Below are 14,173 nucleotides of genomic sequence, written 5' to 3' on the forward strand. Positions count from 1 at the left end.
TTTGGCCCGCGTGTCCCTGCACACTGTTGCCTATCCATTCGTGTATGTGATGCAGATGCTCGCATCTTCGTCCGTGACGTAGCACCGTGGCCATCTTGTTTATGTGTGTTCGACAGCGGAAGAAGATGCGAGCGTCTTCATCACATACACACGAATGGCGAGGCGACAGTGCGAAGGGACACGGCGGGAGACAAATATAACGCAGAGCGATTTGTGAGGTCTGATTTTTTTCAAGGAGGCATTTTTATGATGCAAATGTATTACTCTTTTGAACGCATATTGTTTTGAGAATTAAGACAAAATCACGTCTCGTCAAAGCATCTTCCTGCTGCAAAATGTTGAGTGAATTGACTTGTGCAACAGCGCCATCTGATGGATTCATAGCTGCAGCACTCTTCCTTTGAAATAGGATAGTGTGAACTGAACTGAGATTAAAATATGATAAACCACGGTAAACAGCAAGATATGACAAACTCAAACTAGCTAAGTAAACAAGCGCTAATTTCTCGCTAAACTGACGTGAGCTAAGTGGCGATGAAACAATCCGGTTAAACTATTTTTAGCCTAGTTGTAATATAATAAACTACTGTACAGTAAAAAAAAAAAAAAGCTAAATAAGATGAATCCCCTGCAAGTTATGTTGAATAAATGCTGACTTTTGATGTAAGGACCACCCTCGTCTGTCAAATAAACAGCTCACAGGAGGCTCCATAAATGTAGTTCACGTCAATTGTTTTTGTTCAGAAAGTTGGGAATTCAAATAACAGGGCAACAGTGTTGTACCATAAATGTTAGACTGACCACTGTGCTAGCAAAAAATAAAGAAATACATAAAAAAAAACCTTCTTCTTCATCTTCTTCCAGGCTTCTTTTAAAAATTACCTCACGGCTGTCTTTTTGGTTTGCTGCATGACTGAGGCCCTTTTGCTGCTTTGCTTTGAATGAAAGCATTTCATCTAATCCCTCCTAGTGAGTGAGCTCCTTTCTTTTGTCTTATTGGCTCATCCTTGTCTTGAAAACACACTCTGTCTTCAGGGATGCTGCCAAACCACAGACCTTTAAATGCCATGATTATTCCAAGCTGCATTAAAACACTACAAAGAATCATTTCAGAATTTATTTCAACACAGTTGTACCTCTATCATTATTTTATTTAGTATGTAGTCTATTTGATTTAAAATGTAACTTTATATCCATATATACTTTTTTAAAGCTCAGCATACTTACACCCATACTGCATGTAGTCATATTCATTATACAGTTCACTAGAGCTAAAATCCTTCATGTACCGTAAATCATACGTAGGTAGTGTTTTCTACACTACCGCTCAGTCCCGTCGTCACACAAATAGCACTGAGGCGACTCAGCGTGAGGAGAATACATGAGTCATGTTTAGTTACTCACATGGCGAGAATATGCATTAAACCTAGCACGTCTGCTTCACTAAAGTCATCACAGGGCGAGCAGTATAGAAAGCATTGACAGAAATCACACCCCCGTCAAAATATGAACCAAACAAGAGAGTTTGGAAGACAAGAGATTTTTAAAACACTAAACTCCAGGCCGCTCTATTATGTATTGTATGTGTTTATCTAAAGTGAAGGTGGTCAGATTGTGTGGAACAGGCAAGCAGGATTGTCAACAAGTAGCAGCAAAAAAAAAAACCAAAAGACATTTTAAACAGACACACAGGAGGTGAAGAAGTAAAAAAGCCCTTTGTGATCACGGCACCTACAGTAACAGTATGGCATCCATCCCTCCACTTGTGCTATGGCACCAGTCATGTAGAAAAGAAAGTAAGTTGCCGTCTGCAATAGAAATAAAAAAAGGTTTTTTTCCTCTCCAACATGTACTTTTTCTATCAGTATGATAAATAATAATAATATCATGACTACATTAAAAAGTGAAGTATTAGGGCCACACTGAAAAGAAGAAAATGATACCACGAGAAAAAAACTGAAATATTCAAAGGTCGAAGTTGTAATATTACAGGAAAAAAATCCAAATATTATGAGAAAAAAAGTAATAATTTTACATGAAAAAGTCCAAATATTCCAAGAAAAAAAGTCCTAATAAAAACACAAAAATATTAAGTGAAAAAGTCAAAAATAATATGCACAAAAAGGCATACCGTATTATGTGATAGTCAAAGTATTACAACAGAAGTTGTACTAATAATGGAATTTAAGTTCAATTATTATGTCAATACAGTCATGTTATGTGAAAACATCAAAACATTACGAGAAAAAAAGTTTTGGGTTTTTTTTTTCAACGGGCGAGTCAATCGCATGAAAAGTTTTTGCTTAGCTTTTAGACCAGACGTACTTCTTGATGCAACCCTGGTTGGGAACTTGATACAAAAAGTCTGTATTACTGTATTATGTAAAAAAGGCATGGTAAAAGTCGGAATAATGTCATAATCTTATTATAAGTTGTCATATTTAGGAAAAAAAAGTGATTTTACATGAAAACGTTAAAATATTACAAGAAAAAAGGTGTAATTTTATGTTCTGAGAAAATTCTAAATATTTGCAAAAAGAGTCATAACTAGTCACAATAAAAAAGTCATAATAATAAAGTCATAAAATTAGAATTAAAATTTTAAATATAAACATAGTATGACAAGAAAAAAGCTGTGGCATCATGAAGAAACATTTTTGAATATTTCAGTAAGTCCAAGTAGTTCAACTAAAAAGCCAATATATGATTAAAACTAAAACCTAAACATTAATATTACACTTAAAACTTATATGATGAAAAAAAGGAACATCATGAGGAAAAATGTCTCAATATTTCGATAAGAAAGTCAAAGTACGACAAGTAAAAAGTCAAAAATATGAGAAAAAAATTCCAATATTCCAAAAATAAAGGTGAAATGTTATGACAAAAAAGTGCTATTGTGATAAAGTCTATGTGTAAAAAAACATATTTAAACTTATACTGATGAGTTTGTGATAATTACAGGAATAACGTACCGTAATTTTATTCTGGTAAGACAGTCATAATATTACAAGAAAAGCAAATATTATGAGTGGAAAAAGGTGTAATACTATGAAAATGAAGTTCCACCTCAATATTACGATAAGTAAGCCAAAAAGTCAGTTAGGTGGAAAAAGTTTTAATGTCAAAACAGACAACGTCTTATGATTATGAGAAAAATATTGTTATTTGACAAGCATAAAGCCAGAATATTATAAAACAAAATTAAATCAATAATACATATATTTGTTGATATTACCTGATGAATGTAGCATGTTCTCTAGCATCAGTAGCTTGGACTTTTGAGATTCACTTGTTAAAAGTCCAACTTTACTGTTTTTTGTGAAAAGGGGAAAAAACATTGTGGTACCACTGTGACTTATTACGTCCTTATTACATTACGACTAATCATATTATGACTAATCATATTACTAGTTATTCTTTTCAGTGTAGACCTAATACTCCTTTGTAATAAATAAATAATGTCTTGACTTCCACAACCATATTGTGTATCACAAGCTTGACTGAACTGGTTTTAAAATAGTTAGAAATGATTGCACTTAGTACAAACCTAATAATAGTGAATCCCGTTAAACACGTAAGCTATATTAAGTGCTCGCAAGTAACATACATACAAAACTTATTATTGGGAGTCATTCTGGGCGATATGGCGAGTAGATAACAACAAAATACTATTTTTCATGTCACTTTCTTTGTCGCCTAGAAAGAAACCCGCCCGCTGACTTTGGCCGCACTTGAAGTGATGACACGATGGGGGTCCTTGTGTTTCTGGCAACATTGGAGTGGTGTTTACCCTTTAAGCATCTTTATAAGCTCACAGAAGATGGTGTGACAATCCATCTGAAAAGAGCGTGTTAAACAACTGTCTAGTAAAAGTTTTTGCATTCGGTGATATACTTCATTTCAAAACAGGAGTCTTTGCAGTAAATGTGCAAATAAATCAGATATCAACATGAGCAGCTTGACATCCAACGGTCTTCTTGTCTTCTGTTAATGTTCCATTTGTCATGTGTTTTGTCACCTTTCAATCACCCCATCACTCTCAGTCTGTGTCTCTGGGGGAAGCAGTGATATGCAAAGGGTAGGAGAGGCGCCTGGGAAGAGAACCAATAAGAAAAAAAGAGATGGAAAAATAAAAAGAGAAGAAAAATAAATGATAAGCTTGTGATAAAGAAAAGGGGCAATCCAGGTTTTCCCTTTGGACTCTGCTGCTGCTTTTAAAGTCCTCCCTCACCTGTCAGTGAGTTTCTTCAGCGCCCTCTCGATGTTCATTCGATGCCCCACACGAGTGACCCCCAAGTCCAAGAAGTCATCCTTGGTAAGTGAAGGCAAATGGGATCCGTCTATTTCGTTATCGATAAAACGCTCTATGTGTTCGCCCAGGTTTAGGTAAGCCAGCCAGTCGGCCACGTCGTACTTTGTCCAGTAGGGCAGCGGCTTGAGAGCAAAGGGTTTGGCGGGGGGAGGAGGGGTAAACTGGGGGAAGTTGAGGCAGGACGGGCTGGGGGGTAAGTGCAGAGGGGAGGAGGCTCCGGAGAGATAATGGGTTGGGGAGAGAGAGCGGGTGGCGAGTAGCGGGTTGGCACTTGGCACACCAGATGGGGAGAAGAGTGGCGGTGTCGAGGCTGAGTATGCGTCTGCTAGAGGGATTCCAGGGGACGCAGGGCCAGGGAATTCAAAGGGGTTGTTGTAGACCGGTGTACTGGGAAGGATGGGCAGGGAGGAGGGTCTGGGGGGCGTGGGGCTGGGCTGTTCAGTGTTATAGATGAGCGGGCTGGGAGCACGGCGTCTGGAAACTGATGATCGCATCTCCTTAGTGGGGCTGAACTGGAAATCGAAAGTCTGTCGCCGCATCTTGGACCGATGCTTGGGCGAGGTCGGGTAAGGACAGTAGGTGGGTGAATGAGGAGGGTGAGAGTGGACCGGGGAGGACGGCATTTGAGGAGAGGGGGAACGGGTCCAGTTGCGCTGCACTGGGACTTGAGGGGAAGGGGACACAGAGGGAGCGGCAGATAGATTGGGTGGGAGTACGTGACGGTGCTGAGGGGAGGTGGTGGGTAACGGTGATGTGGAGCGGCCGGTAGGGGGGCTGTGAAATGCATCGGTGAAATCTGCTGAATACCTGAAAGAAAAAAGATTAATGAAACATGTCAATTACTTAGAAAAAATAATAATTCTAAGCAAGATTATATAAGGTAAAAAGAAATGCTTATTTTTGACTGAGAAGATATGTTTTCTTACTACCATAAATGCTCCAATTAACATTTTTATTCAATTAACCAGGTCTCTTGTAGGCGCTACAAAAGCAAATGGGTCTCTAATCAACAACAGCTGTGGCTATAGGTAACCTCCCTCCACAAAATGGAAGAAGCTGCATTTGAAGTATCATGAGTGGCCAGCATCGAGCAGATTTATCTACCTCTGTATGCGTTTTTAAAATGTTGGCTACTCAGCTGTTGGTGTGAAAGTCACTGTACTGCGCCATACTGTTTACAGTGAACTCACCTACCGTATTAATGCTGGATGAGCAGTTTGCTCCTTATTACAATTACAACATTGGTTCTGTTGATGCCATGCTTTGCAATGTGTTGTTAATAAATGACCATGTCGTCAAGAGCTATATTTTCCTTTCCACTTTCTCATGCACAAAATAAATTATTATTAAAGTTAAAAAATAATGTTGTTATGCTGTATATAATGAGTTGACAAATTTTTGAAATAACAGCCTCTCAATTATTGCCCACTTTCAGTTAACAGCATGTAGTTTAAGTAAATAAACGCCCTGGCTTTAATTACAGTAATATGCTTGAAACAAGTGAAATAGCGTTTTAAAAGGTGAAATTTTCTTGTCTTGGCATACTATTTTGCTTACTTTAATAAGTATAGCTCGGATTTGGGTATATACTACTAAAGATGGGGAAATTGGTCAATTATAGAATGTGCCTGGTAAGAAAAAATATCTTGTTCATCAAAATTGCTGATTAGACCTGAATTTTTTCCTAAGAAGACCTTGAAAATATTTGGGGTCTATAGATCTATACATGTAAAACCAAAATAAGTAGGGATTGTCCCGATCTTGATCTCAGCAAAAAAATGTAATTAAATCAGCCGGCATCTAAAATCTGTCATACTGTATCAGTACTCCGATACAAGCAGTCCATTCGTGACTCCCCTCCAGCACTTCTATCCGGCAGCAAGGGGATACCCCACGAGACAGATCCCACGTGAACAACAGCATGTGCTAATAAAGTTAGCAAGGAGTAGGAGCGATGTCGAAGTCCCCCAAGGTGGCACAGAACCACGAAAACTCAACGCGGCCAACTCCATCGTGCAACTGACACAGCTTCACAAAAAAACAGGATCCTCGCAAAACAAACCTTCAGCCCCCCCAAACAATCAACGCCTAAAGAGCACCTAACCTGTGCATTGTGGGTGACTTGGGGGCGTGGCTCCAGTCGTCCATACTCCTCATGCTACTCATGTGTTGAAGCTTGGAGCTCAACTCGTTGATGATGCTGGCCTTTACACCTGACAGAGGCGAGTGAAGCCTGCGTCCATCCAAAGCCATACCGCCTCTCGGGAGCTGCTCGTGATCCCCGACCTCCCAACCTGCCGACCGAGGCTCACTGGGTCTGTCTAAGCAGGCGGCCAGGGTGGCGCTGAAGTCGTCCTCTATTTTGGGTCTATTCTGCGTATGTCTCCTTTCATCAGGTAGCACTCCATCAAACCTGATATTGTCTGGGATGTTTTGTCTATGCAGTTGTAACGGAGCAGGGTTGGTGCTGTTTTGCCTGCGTAGTGCAACAGGAAGGGCTCTCCCTCCTCCCTCCTTATAATGAGCCATCTTTGGAAATGCTGGGTTTGCCAATTTGGTGTTCTGTACCTCAAATGTTTGGCCACCTGAATAAGCTGTGGAAGGATCCTGAGGTGCTCCCCCTTTGTCCCCCTCACCTAAACTCTTCTCTCCTCTCAGCCCAGTCAATCCAAGCATTTCGATATGATGGTCACTGCTGCTGTGACTGTCCAGCTCCTCAATCCCAGAGTCCACCACGGCATCCTGCCATTCTCCGCTTTTGGCTACATTGGCAGGGTAGTGGATGTGGTTAGCTGCTTTGTCCCCTGTGCTGTAACCACATTTGGGTCCACCCACAATCATGCTGTAGTCTGAGGCCGTAGAGGTTGTGGTGGTTGTGGCGGCCACGGTGGCTGTCATAGTAGTGGTGGCATATGTCATGGTAGTGGTGAGGGCGGCTGCGCCTCTGTCATGGGCTGTGGCATGGCTCCCCACCAGTGGGTCACTGGAACCGCTGTAATATGTGTGAGAATGAGACATGGGTTGGGGTTTGTATAGTGATGTGGAAGCAGCAGAGGTGGTTGTGGAGGAGGGGGGGTATATCTGTGGAGATGGTAAAGATGGCGAGAGAGCGGACTGTGTCAGGTTAGCCACCTCACTGTCGTAGGAGGTAAGGCTAGAGGTGGCAGAGTCACCGCCTTGCGAAGAGGATTGGGGAACGCTTGGGGGTTTAGGAGATGGAAGAGGAGGTGGTGGTGGGGCAGATCGCTGACTCACGTGTTGGTACTGCTGGTGGTAGTCCTTCACGCTTTCGTTTTTACCATTAGCAAACTGTAAAGGGGGTGGTAAGGGGTCTGCAAAGACAAACTCCTCATCTACGTCTATGGAGGGAGCTGGTGGAGGTAGAACCATCATTCCCAAGTTTCCAGTGTCCTCTGTTGCCCCTCTCATAGCGTCAGGGCCCTGTGCAGGTGCTGTAGGGACGGTGTACTGAGGGATGTAGCTAGTATTAGAAGTGTTTTCCATCTGCAGGAAGGAAGGCCTGCGAGGGGCAGTCTGAGTTGGATGTGGAGGAGGCTGTATGGGTGGAACAGGTCTGCTATCATGGGCCTCCTTTTCTCTCTCTCTTGGGTTTTGTGGATAATACTGGCTTGAATATTGGCTGTTTTTGTCCTCAGAGAAACGAACTCTAAGACCCTCTCTAGACCCTCCATCCTTGTCTTTCTCCATCTTCTCCCCTCCTCCTCCCATGCGTAAGATCCGAGGTGACTGAGGCCGACTTAGAGATGTGGGTGAGGTGTTGGTAGTGGGAGAGGTCAAGTGGAGCGAGACAGGTGACGTGTATGTGGATTGCGTGGGGGTTGCAAAAAGAGAGGGTGTTGGGGTCTGAGTGGGGGTGGTGAACGCTCCAACTGTGGAAAGCTGACGACCAAAGTGTCTCTCCTCTCGTCGAGTTCTGCGGTCGTCTTTGAGGGCTCGCTCCCTTGCGGCGAGTGCAAGTCCAAGTGGAGATGAGGGATCTAGAACCTTTCCAGTGAGCGGGTGGATGAAAGTAGTAGCAGGCTGGGAGCCGTACATTGATGGAGCTGACTTGGGTTGACCATCTTGACTGAGGACAGGTGAAGAATATTCCGGAAGACCAAAGGCTGGGGGCATGCTGCTGGAATAGTGGACGTAGTTGTCGCCAGAAAACATGCCCTCATCTATAGACTTGGATGGCCTGAGTCGAGGAGTTGGTACTTCCATTTGTGAGCTCTGGAGCGGCTGAATCCTTGCACTTAGCGCTTCCCCTAGCTCCACAGCACCCCCACCGGGCTCCCCTTGGATGTCCTCCTCTGATGAGAGGAAGAAAGAAGCACTTTTTCTTCTCATGTCACGGAAACGTTCCCTTTCCCTGCGTGCCCCTCCACTTCTAAATGTGGAACCAAAGCTTGACGTATAGTCTACATTCTCCAAGTTCTGCTTCATAGAAACCGGAGCAGGAGCAGCTGATTGAGGCAAGGAAGTGGATGTCAGGGGCTGAGGTGGTATTGAGGTGAGTGGTGAAGGTAAAGTGGAGTTTGGGCTTTCTGAAGTTGGTTCAGCATCTGTGTGGTCCTCTGCATCCTGCGGGGCCTCGGCCTCCATGCTGCTTCCCTGGCTGCTTCGACCACTGCTGCTAGTGGAGGGAGCTTTGATGATAATGGTTGGGATAGGGATGGAGGTCTTCTCTTTGGCTGCGCCACCTTTCCCCCGATGTTGCCGCAGTCCATCCTCAATTTTAGACTGCTTTGTCAGAGCTCCCCGTCCTCCTCTACGGGCTGCCCCCCTGCCAGTCCCTCCACCTTGCTCCCGAGAGGTCATATGTGGATGATGCTGCTGGGCTTGCTGAGCCTTAGGTTTAGCACTCGTTGGTGGTGTAGCGCTACTGTAACCTCTTCTTAACCCTCCCATCTTGCCACCACCTCGCCTGGGTGCCTCTTGCTCCCTCCCGCACAGTCCTTCAGATTGTCTGCGTAGCGTGGAGACCATAACCTGCTGGTTCATCGCACTTCCCCTTTCCCACTGATTAGGCTGACCTGGTTGGGAGTGGAGCTGGAAGTGGGCCTGTGATACAGGAGGTATGGGCATTGCAGGGCCCCTCCCAGGATAAGGGCCGGCAGATAAAGGTGGCTCCGGTGCTGATGTATTTGGGGGTGGGGGGATTTCTTCTGGTCCTGGCACTGACAAACTACGAGCTAACTTCATCGCAGGTGGGTGAAGGTACTGCCTCTCTTCTTCAGTTATACCTGAGCACAACATCAGAAGAGTTACAAGTTATTACTTCAAAAGAATAACTGTGCTTTTGACTGTTAGTCTTACCAATGGATTTCTGACGCATCATGACTGCATGCTGGGCTGGTTGAAAGTGCCCTTGATTGTAGGTAAAACCAGGTCTGGATTGCGCTGCATTCACTGTGGCCTGCAGCTCATATGTTGACTTGAGACAAAATATTAAGAAAATATGAATAAAATAGACTGGAAGGACAAAATTTTAATAAAATTATATTAAAAAAGGGATGCTCCAATCGATCGGCCACCAGTCAGTATTGGCCGATTTCTGTAAAAAAACATTTATCGGCATATGCCGATAAATGCCCTTCAAAGCAGATCACAAAAACTGATTGGCGTGGGGCAGCAAATCCTACATGTCTGCTGTGTCACGTAGAGTTGCCAACAAAATGACGTGTCTCTTATACAGCTGACAAAAGACGCAGTTTGTTCAGTATTGCCACGTGAAACCTCAATGGCTTCAGTTAGAGAGCTTGCTGCAGGCTAAGCTAATCGCTGCCAGCATGTTTGATCACTCCCTTATCAAACCTATTGCCATTTGACTTGCATCTTTATTTACACACTTTGCCTGCCTGCCACTGGCTGTACTTTACATTGGTGGCAGCTAGCTAGCTCGAATGAGCCGTGTAGCTTCTGGCCTTCGGACTCCAAATGTGACTTTTTAACACAGTGACATTTTGCTTTTAAAACAACCAAGCAATGTTAGTTTGGAGCTCGATTTTGTCCCACAGGGAAGGCAAAAGTGGATATCACGTTCATGGGTACGTATTAACTTTTTCAAGTGTCACTCAACAACTTTACTTTCTTGTTGTCATTATAGTAATTATGTCTATTTGTGTGTGGTTGTTTAATGAACATAAACGCATAGTGTGTCCAGCCTTATGATGGTGATACTATCACAGGTGATTCTGAGTAGCTCACAAAGGGTCAAAGAATATTAGCTTCAACTCTTAGTATTTTTTTATTATAACTCTTGAATTCAGACTGAATGACAAATGACCATAAAGATGATGGCCACACTGTTTGAGTGGAGATCTCTTTGGTAGGTTAAGTAGTGTACAATTGAAATGAAACACAAATCGTTGACAGCTCTAATAGTGCTGAAAGTTGTAATATAGATATTTATTTATATTATTTTGTTCTGTTTTGTTATCTTGAGCTAAAAAGTAATTATTGAACAGTGTATTTCCCATGTATTCGTATTACTCGAGTACAACTACTAGTACAAAAATCGTTTCACACAAAGAAAGGCAAGAAAAAGACAATCCGCCCAAACATTTATATTTTAAGAATTGCTTATTTGCCAGGGACCTTTGGAATTGTCTAATGGCTCCCCTGGTCAACAACACTCATCTTAAATAAACGGAAAACTATGCAATTAATTCATGTGATCGGTATCGGCAAAGCTCGCTCATGGATGATCGTATCGGATTCGGCAGCATAAAACCCTGATCGGAGCATCCCTACCTGAAATAACAAAAACAATAACTTTGGGGGTATATTAAAATAGAAAAGGAACAAGCACCCTACTTGTACACCCATAAACTAAATGAATGGACACCACCTGAGTCAGACTTGTGGGTGGTCCATTGTCAATCATTTTCAGTAAAGTGCTGTGAGGGCAGCAGAGCACCCCCACAACAAAAAGACACAGAAAGGCCATGCTTCATTATAGATGGGAATCATTTCTGCATTAGTCACATCCATGATTAAATCTGTGCTATTGCCTAAAGCAGTGCAGAAACTCTCTCTGCAGGAGTGAGAATGAAGTACACAGCTGACGCATTTAAGGAATAACAGCACGTCCAAAAAAACAAGCATGAAGAATGCCAAATTATGATAACGGAACTGGCAGTATTTCTTCTGGGTTGCAAAAATACCTCATTGGCGACATTGGGAACAATACTCTTGCTGCGGTCTCTCTTGCCTCCGTGACCTCTCTGGCCTTGGTTGTCTGACGTAATTGTGTGCTGGGCGGCAGCCAAGATTTCATCCAGTTTATCTAACAAAACAAAACAGAGCGGCTGAAGAAAAGGCACAAAGAATAAAAAGGTGAGAAAGATGAAATGGAGAGTTTCAACCATCCTCCCTCTTGATCCCTGAAGGTGTTAAAACACTCTATGACAAAGAGTGTTTTCTTACTCAGTGCCATCTGATAAACTGTCCTCTTCTTATCAGGACCCTGAGAGGACTCGTAGTCTAGGAAAAAAAGGATAGGAAACGCTAGCATCAAACGACTTTTAATTAAGGCCTTGGGGCCTGATAGAGTCAATGATAATGCCTGACGTTCACCTGCTTTCTTTTTCCATGGAGAGGCAGCTGGAGCATAATAATAGGGAAATATAAATTAGGTGTGAATGGAACTTCTGTGTCGTTAAAGTTTATACGGCAGATAAAAGGGTGGAATACATACTCAGACACAAGATGGTGTGAATGCAGAGGTAACGGGTGGGATGGTGATGGGGAAATGACAATGAAAGCACACGACTGTGTGATTCTCCCACCTTTTTCCACTTTCGAACAGCACATTTGGTTTGAGAGGAAAAAGGGAAGAAAAGGTTATCAGTTACTGGTGGCATCACATAACAAATAACAGTGTTCATGTCTCTTGTCCTTGTTTGTTCTTCTTCACACTTAATACCTAGCTGTGCGCCCATGCACTTAAATATCATCAATGACTCATATATACCATACTCATGTATGGTGTACATAGTGTATAAGAAGCGGCTTTAAAAGAACACGTTTTCTTTTGTGTAGGTTCTTTCCAGTCCAGTCCCATCTTCTGCATCTGGTCGTTTGTCTTCGTCATCTTACCCATGTCTTCCAGCTCTGATGTCATTGACTTGGAGCGCAGGGCGATGGCAGGAGGAGTCAGCCTTTTCGTCTGCTGCGGGGCTGCCAAGGGAAGCCAGCCAAATGCAAAATTGATGTTTAAGCTTTCTTGTACACACATGCAGTCGTCACTAACAGCCACATTGTTTATGTGCTGAAATAAACATGCGATCATTGGAAGCTAGGAAATTGTGACGCTAACCTCTCTTTCGAGTCGTATCCTCCAGCTCGGGGTTTCTCGCAACCATCACGACTTTGACCATTAGACTGTTGCCGCCCTGTCGGATCATGTTGACCACCTGCCGGTGTCCTACCTTCACCACGTTCTGGCCGTTCACCTGAGAAACACAAACAGATATGGTCAGATATCAATAGCCACTGTTTGGTTCAGTACGATACACATTATTCTGTGTTTCCATTGTAAAGGGTCAATCTGAGAATTTACACCTTTTGTGCCGCTTGTTTTTGGATAATGTAAGCTAGTAACACTGCTTAGTGTCACATTTATGTTCCGTGCTGCAATAAAGTCACACTATGGTTACATACAGTATCACATCCTCCAGTGGAAACACAACCTAGATACAAACTCAACTGGACCAAAGGGTCTAATGCAGGGGTCGGTAACCTGTGCTTCCGGAGCCGCATGCAGCTGGCTCCCTTCGCAACGCTCAAATATTTTTTTAACACCTGAGTGCGGAAAATGTCGTCCCTGCAGTACACCCATGCATGCGCCGGGCTTGAACCAGCGACCACATAAGTCCACTGCTTGATAGTTAAGTGGAGCAGCATTAGCCAGCGAGATAAAAGGAACAGGATGTCAGGTCACTGTGCAGCACATTTCTGAAGGCATAAGGTAGTGAGGGTTAACAACCATACGATCGCAACCCTGCTAGTTGGCTTTCGTTACACATGCACACTCCACTTATGTTTGTTGTATTCTGTTGTAACTGGTAAAATTAAGAAAGCTTTAAACTTCTAAAAGTTTATAAGCTGTTACGTTTCACAGCTCCAGACAGTTTTTCTTTAGTGTGCGAGAGGGCAAAATGGCTCTTTTGATATTTAAGGTTGCCGACCGCTGGTCTAATGAAATCCTCTTTGCCGATGGGATGGGTCATACCTCGATGAGGAAATCCCCCATCCTGAGGCCGGCCCTCCATGCCACGCCCCCCTCATCGACCGACTCCAGGTACTGTAGCGCTGGGAACGCTGGCGTCGGAGTGAATTCCTCTATGGGAGTCTGAGCTGTGGGGGATAGGTTAGAAAGGATAAGCATGAATGAGAAAACGAGTGATTTGGAAGTCACATGTGAAGCCAATAAGGAGACGTAGGAATATGGGAGCACATTTTTGTGAACGCTCACCTTTGGCTCCCCTAAGCACAAAGCCAAAGCCCTCATTGTCTTTTTTCTGTAGGAGCGCTGTCTTCTCCTTAATGATGTAGTCACTGTAAAGTGCAAAGAGCACAGTTGAGTCATTTGACTTGTATTGTAACAGGACAGTGATTTTGTACATTTAAAAAAAACGTTCACATTATGAAACCACACTTCAGCAAAAGAAAGGTCGGTGGTACAACAAACAGCACTGGTGCACAATGACAATGACAGCGATCGTGAAATGTTGGGAGGAAAGCACTTTGAGATGACATATCATACATTATAAAATAAAATGTGTGCCTACACTTCTGAGAGTGTTAACTTACAAAATGCACCTAAATGGTCGCGTTCGCTTTCACAGCCCC

General features: G+C 43.2%; 2 protein-coding genes across 3 annotated transcripts in view; one reads left to right on the plus strand and one right to left on the minus strand.

The window, feature by feature from the left end:
• The window catches only part of LOC129168418 (cytochrome c oxidase subunit 6B1), a 210,160-nt gene that overhangs the window by 63,244 nt on the left and 132,743 nt on the right, over positions 1-14,173 (plus strand). The window lies entirely within an intron of this gene.
• Positions 1,110-14,173, minus strand: part of LOC129168268 (SH3 and multiple ankyrin repeat domains protein 1-like) — a 49,737-nt gene continuing 36,673 nt past the window's right edge. For both annotated transcript variants that reach the window (XM_054753354.1, XM_054753362.1), the window contains exons 17-27: positions 13,797-13,879; positions 13,554-13,678; positions 12,639-12,774; positions 12,419-12,499; positions 12,109-12,117; positions 11,897-11,923; positions 11,747-11,803; positions 11,485-11,606; positions 9,635-9,752; positions 6,420-9,561; positions 1,110-5,122 (exon numbers count right to left, since the gene is read on the minus strand). In XM_054753354.1, coding sequence (XP_054609329.1) covers positions 4,231-5,122; positions 6,420-9,561; positions 9,635-9,752; positions 11,485-11,606; positions 11,747-11,803; positions 11,897-11,923; positions 12,109-12,117; positions 12,419-12,499; positions 12,639-12,774; positions 13,554-13,678; positions 13,797-13,879 — 4,792 coding nt within the window. In that variant the 3' untranslated portion in view covers positions 1,110-4,230. The remainder of the gene's footprint in view (positions 5,123-6,419; positions 9,562-9,634; positions 9,753-11,484; positions 11,607-11,746; positions 11,804-11,896; positions 11,924-12,108; positions 12,118-12,418; positions 12,500-12,638; positions 12,775-13,553; positions 13,679-13,796; positions 13,880-14,173) is intronic.

This window comes from Dunckerocampus dactyliophorus, chromosome 2 (assembly GCF_027744805.1).
Source record: "Dunckerocampus dactyliophorus isolate RoL2022-P2 chromosome 2, RoL_Ddac_1.1, whole genome shotgun sequence".
Lineage (NCBI taxonomy): Eukaryota > Metazoa > Chordata > Actinopteri > Syngnathiformes > Syngnathidae > Dunckerocampus > Dunckerocampus dactyliophorus.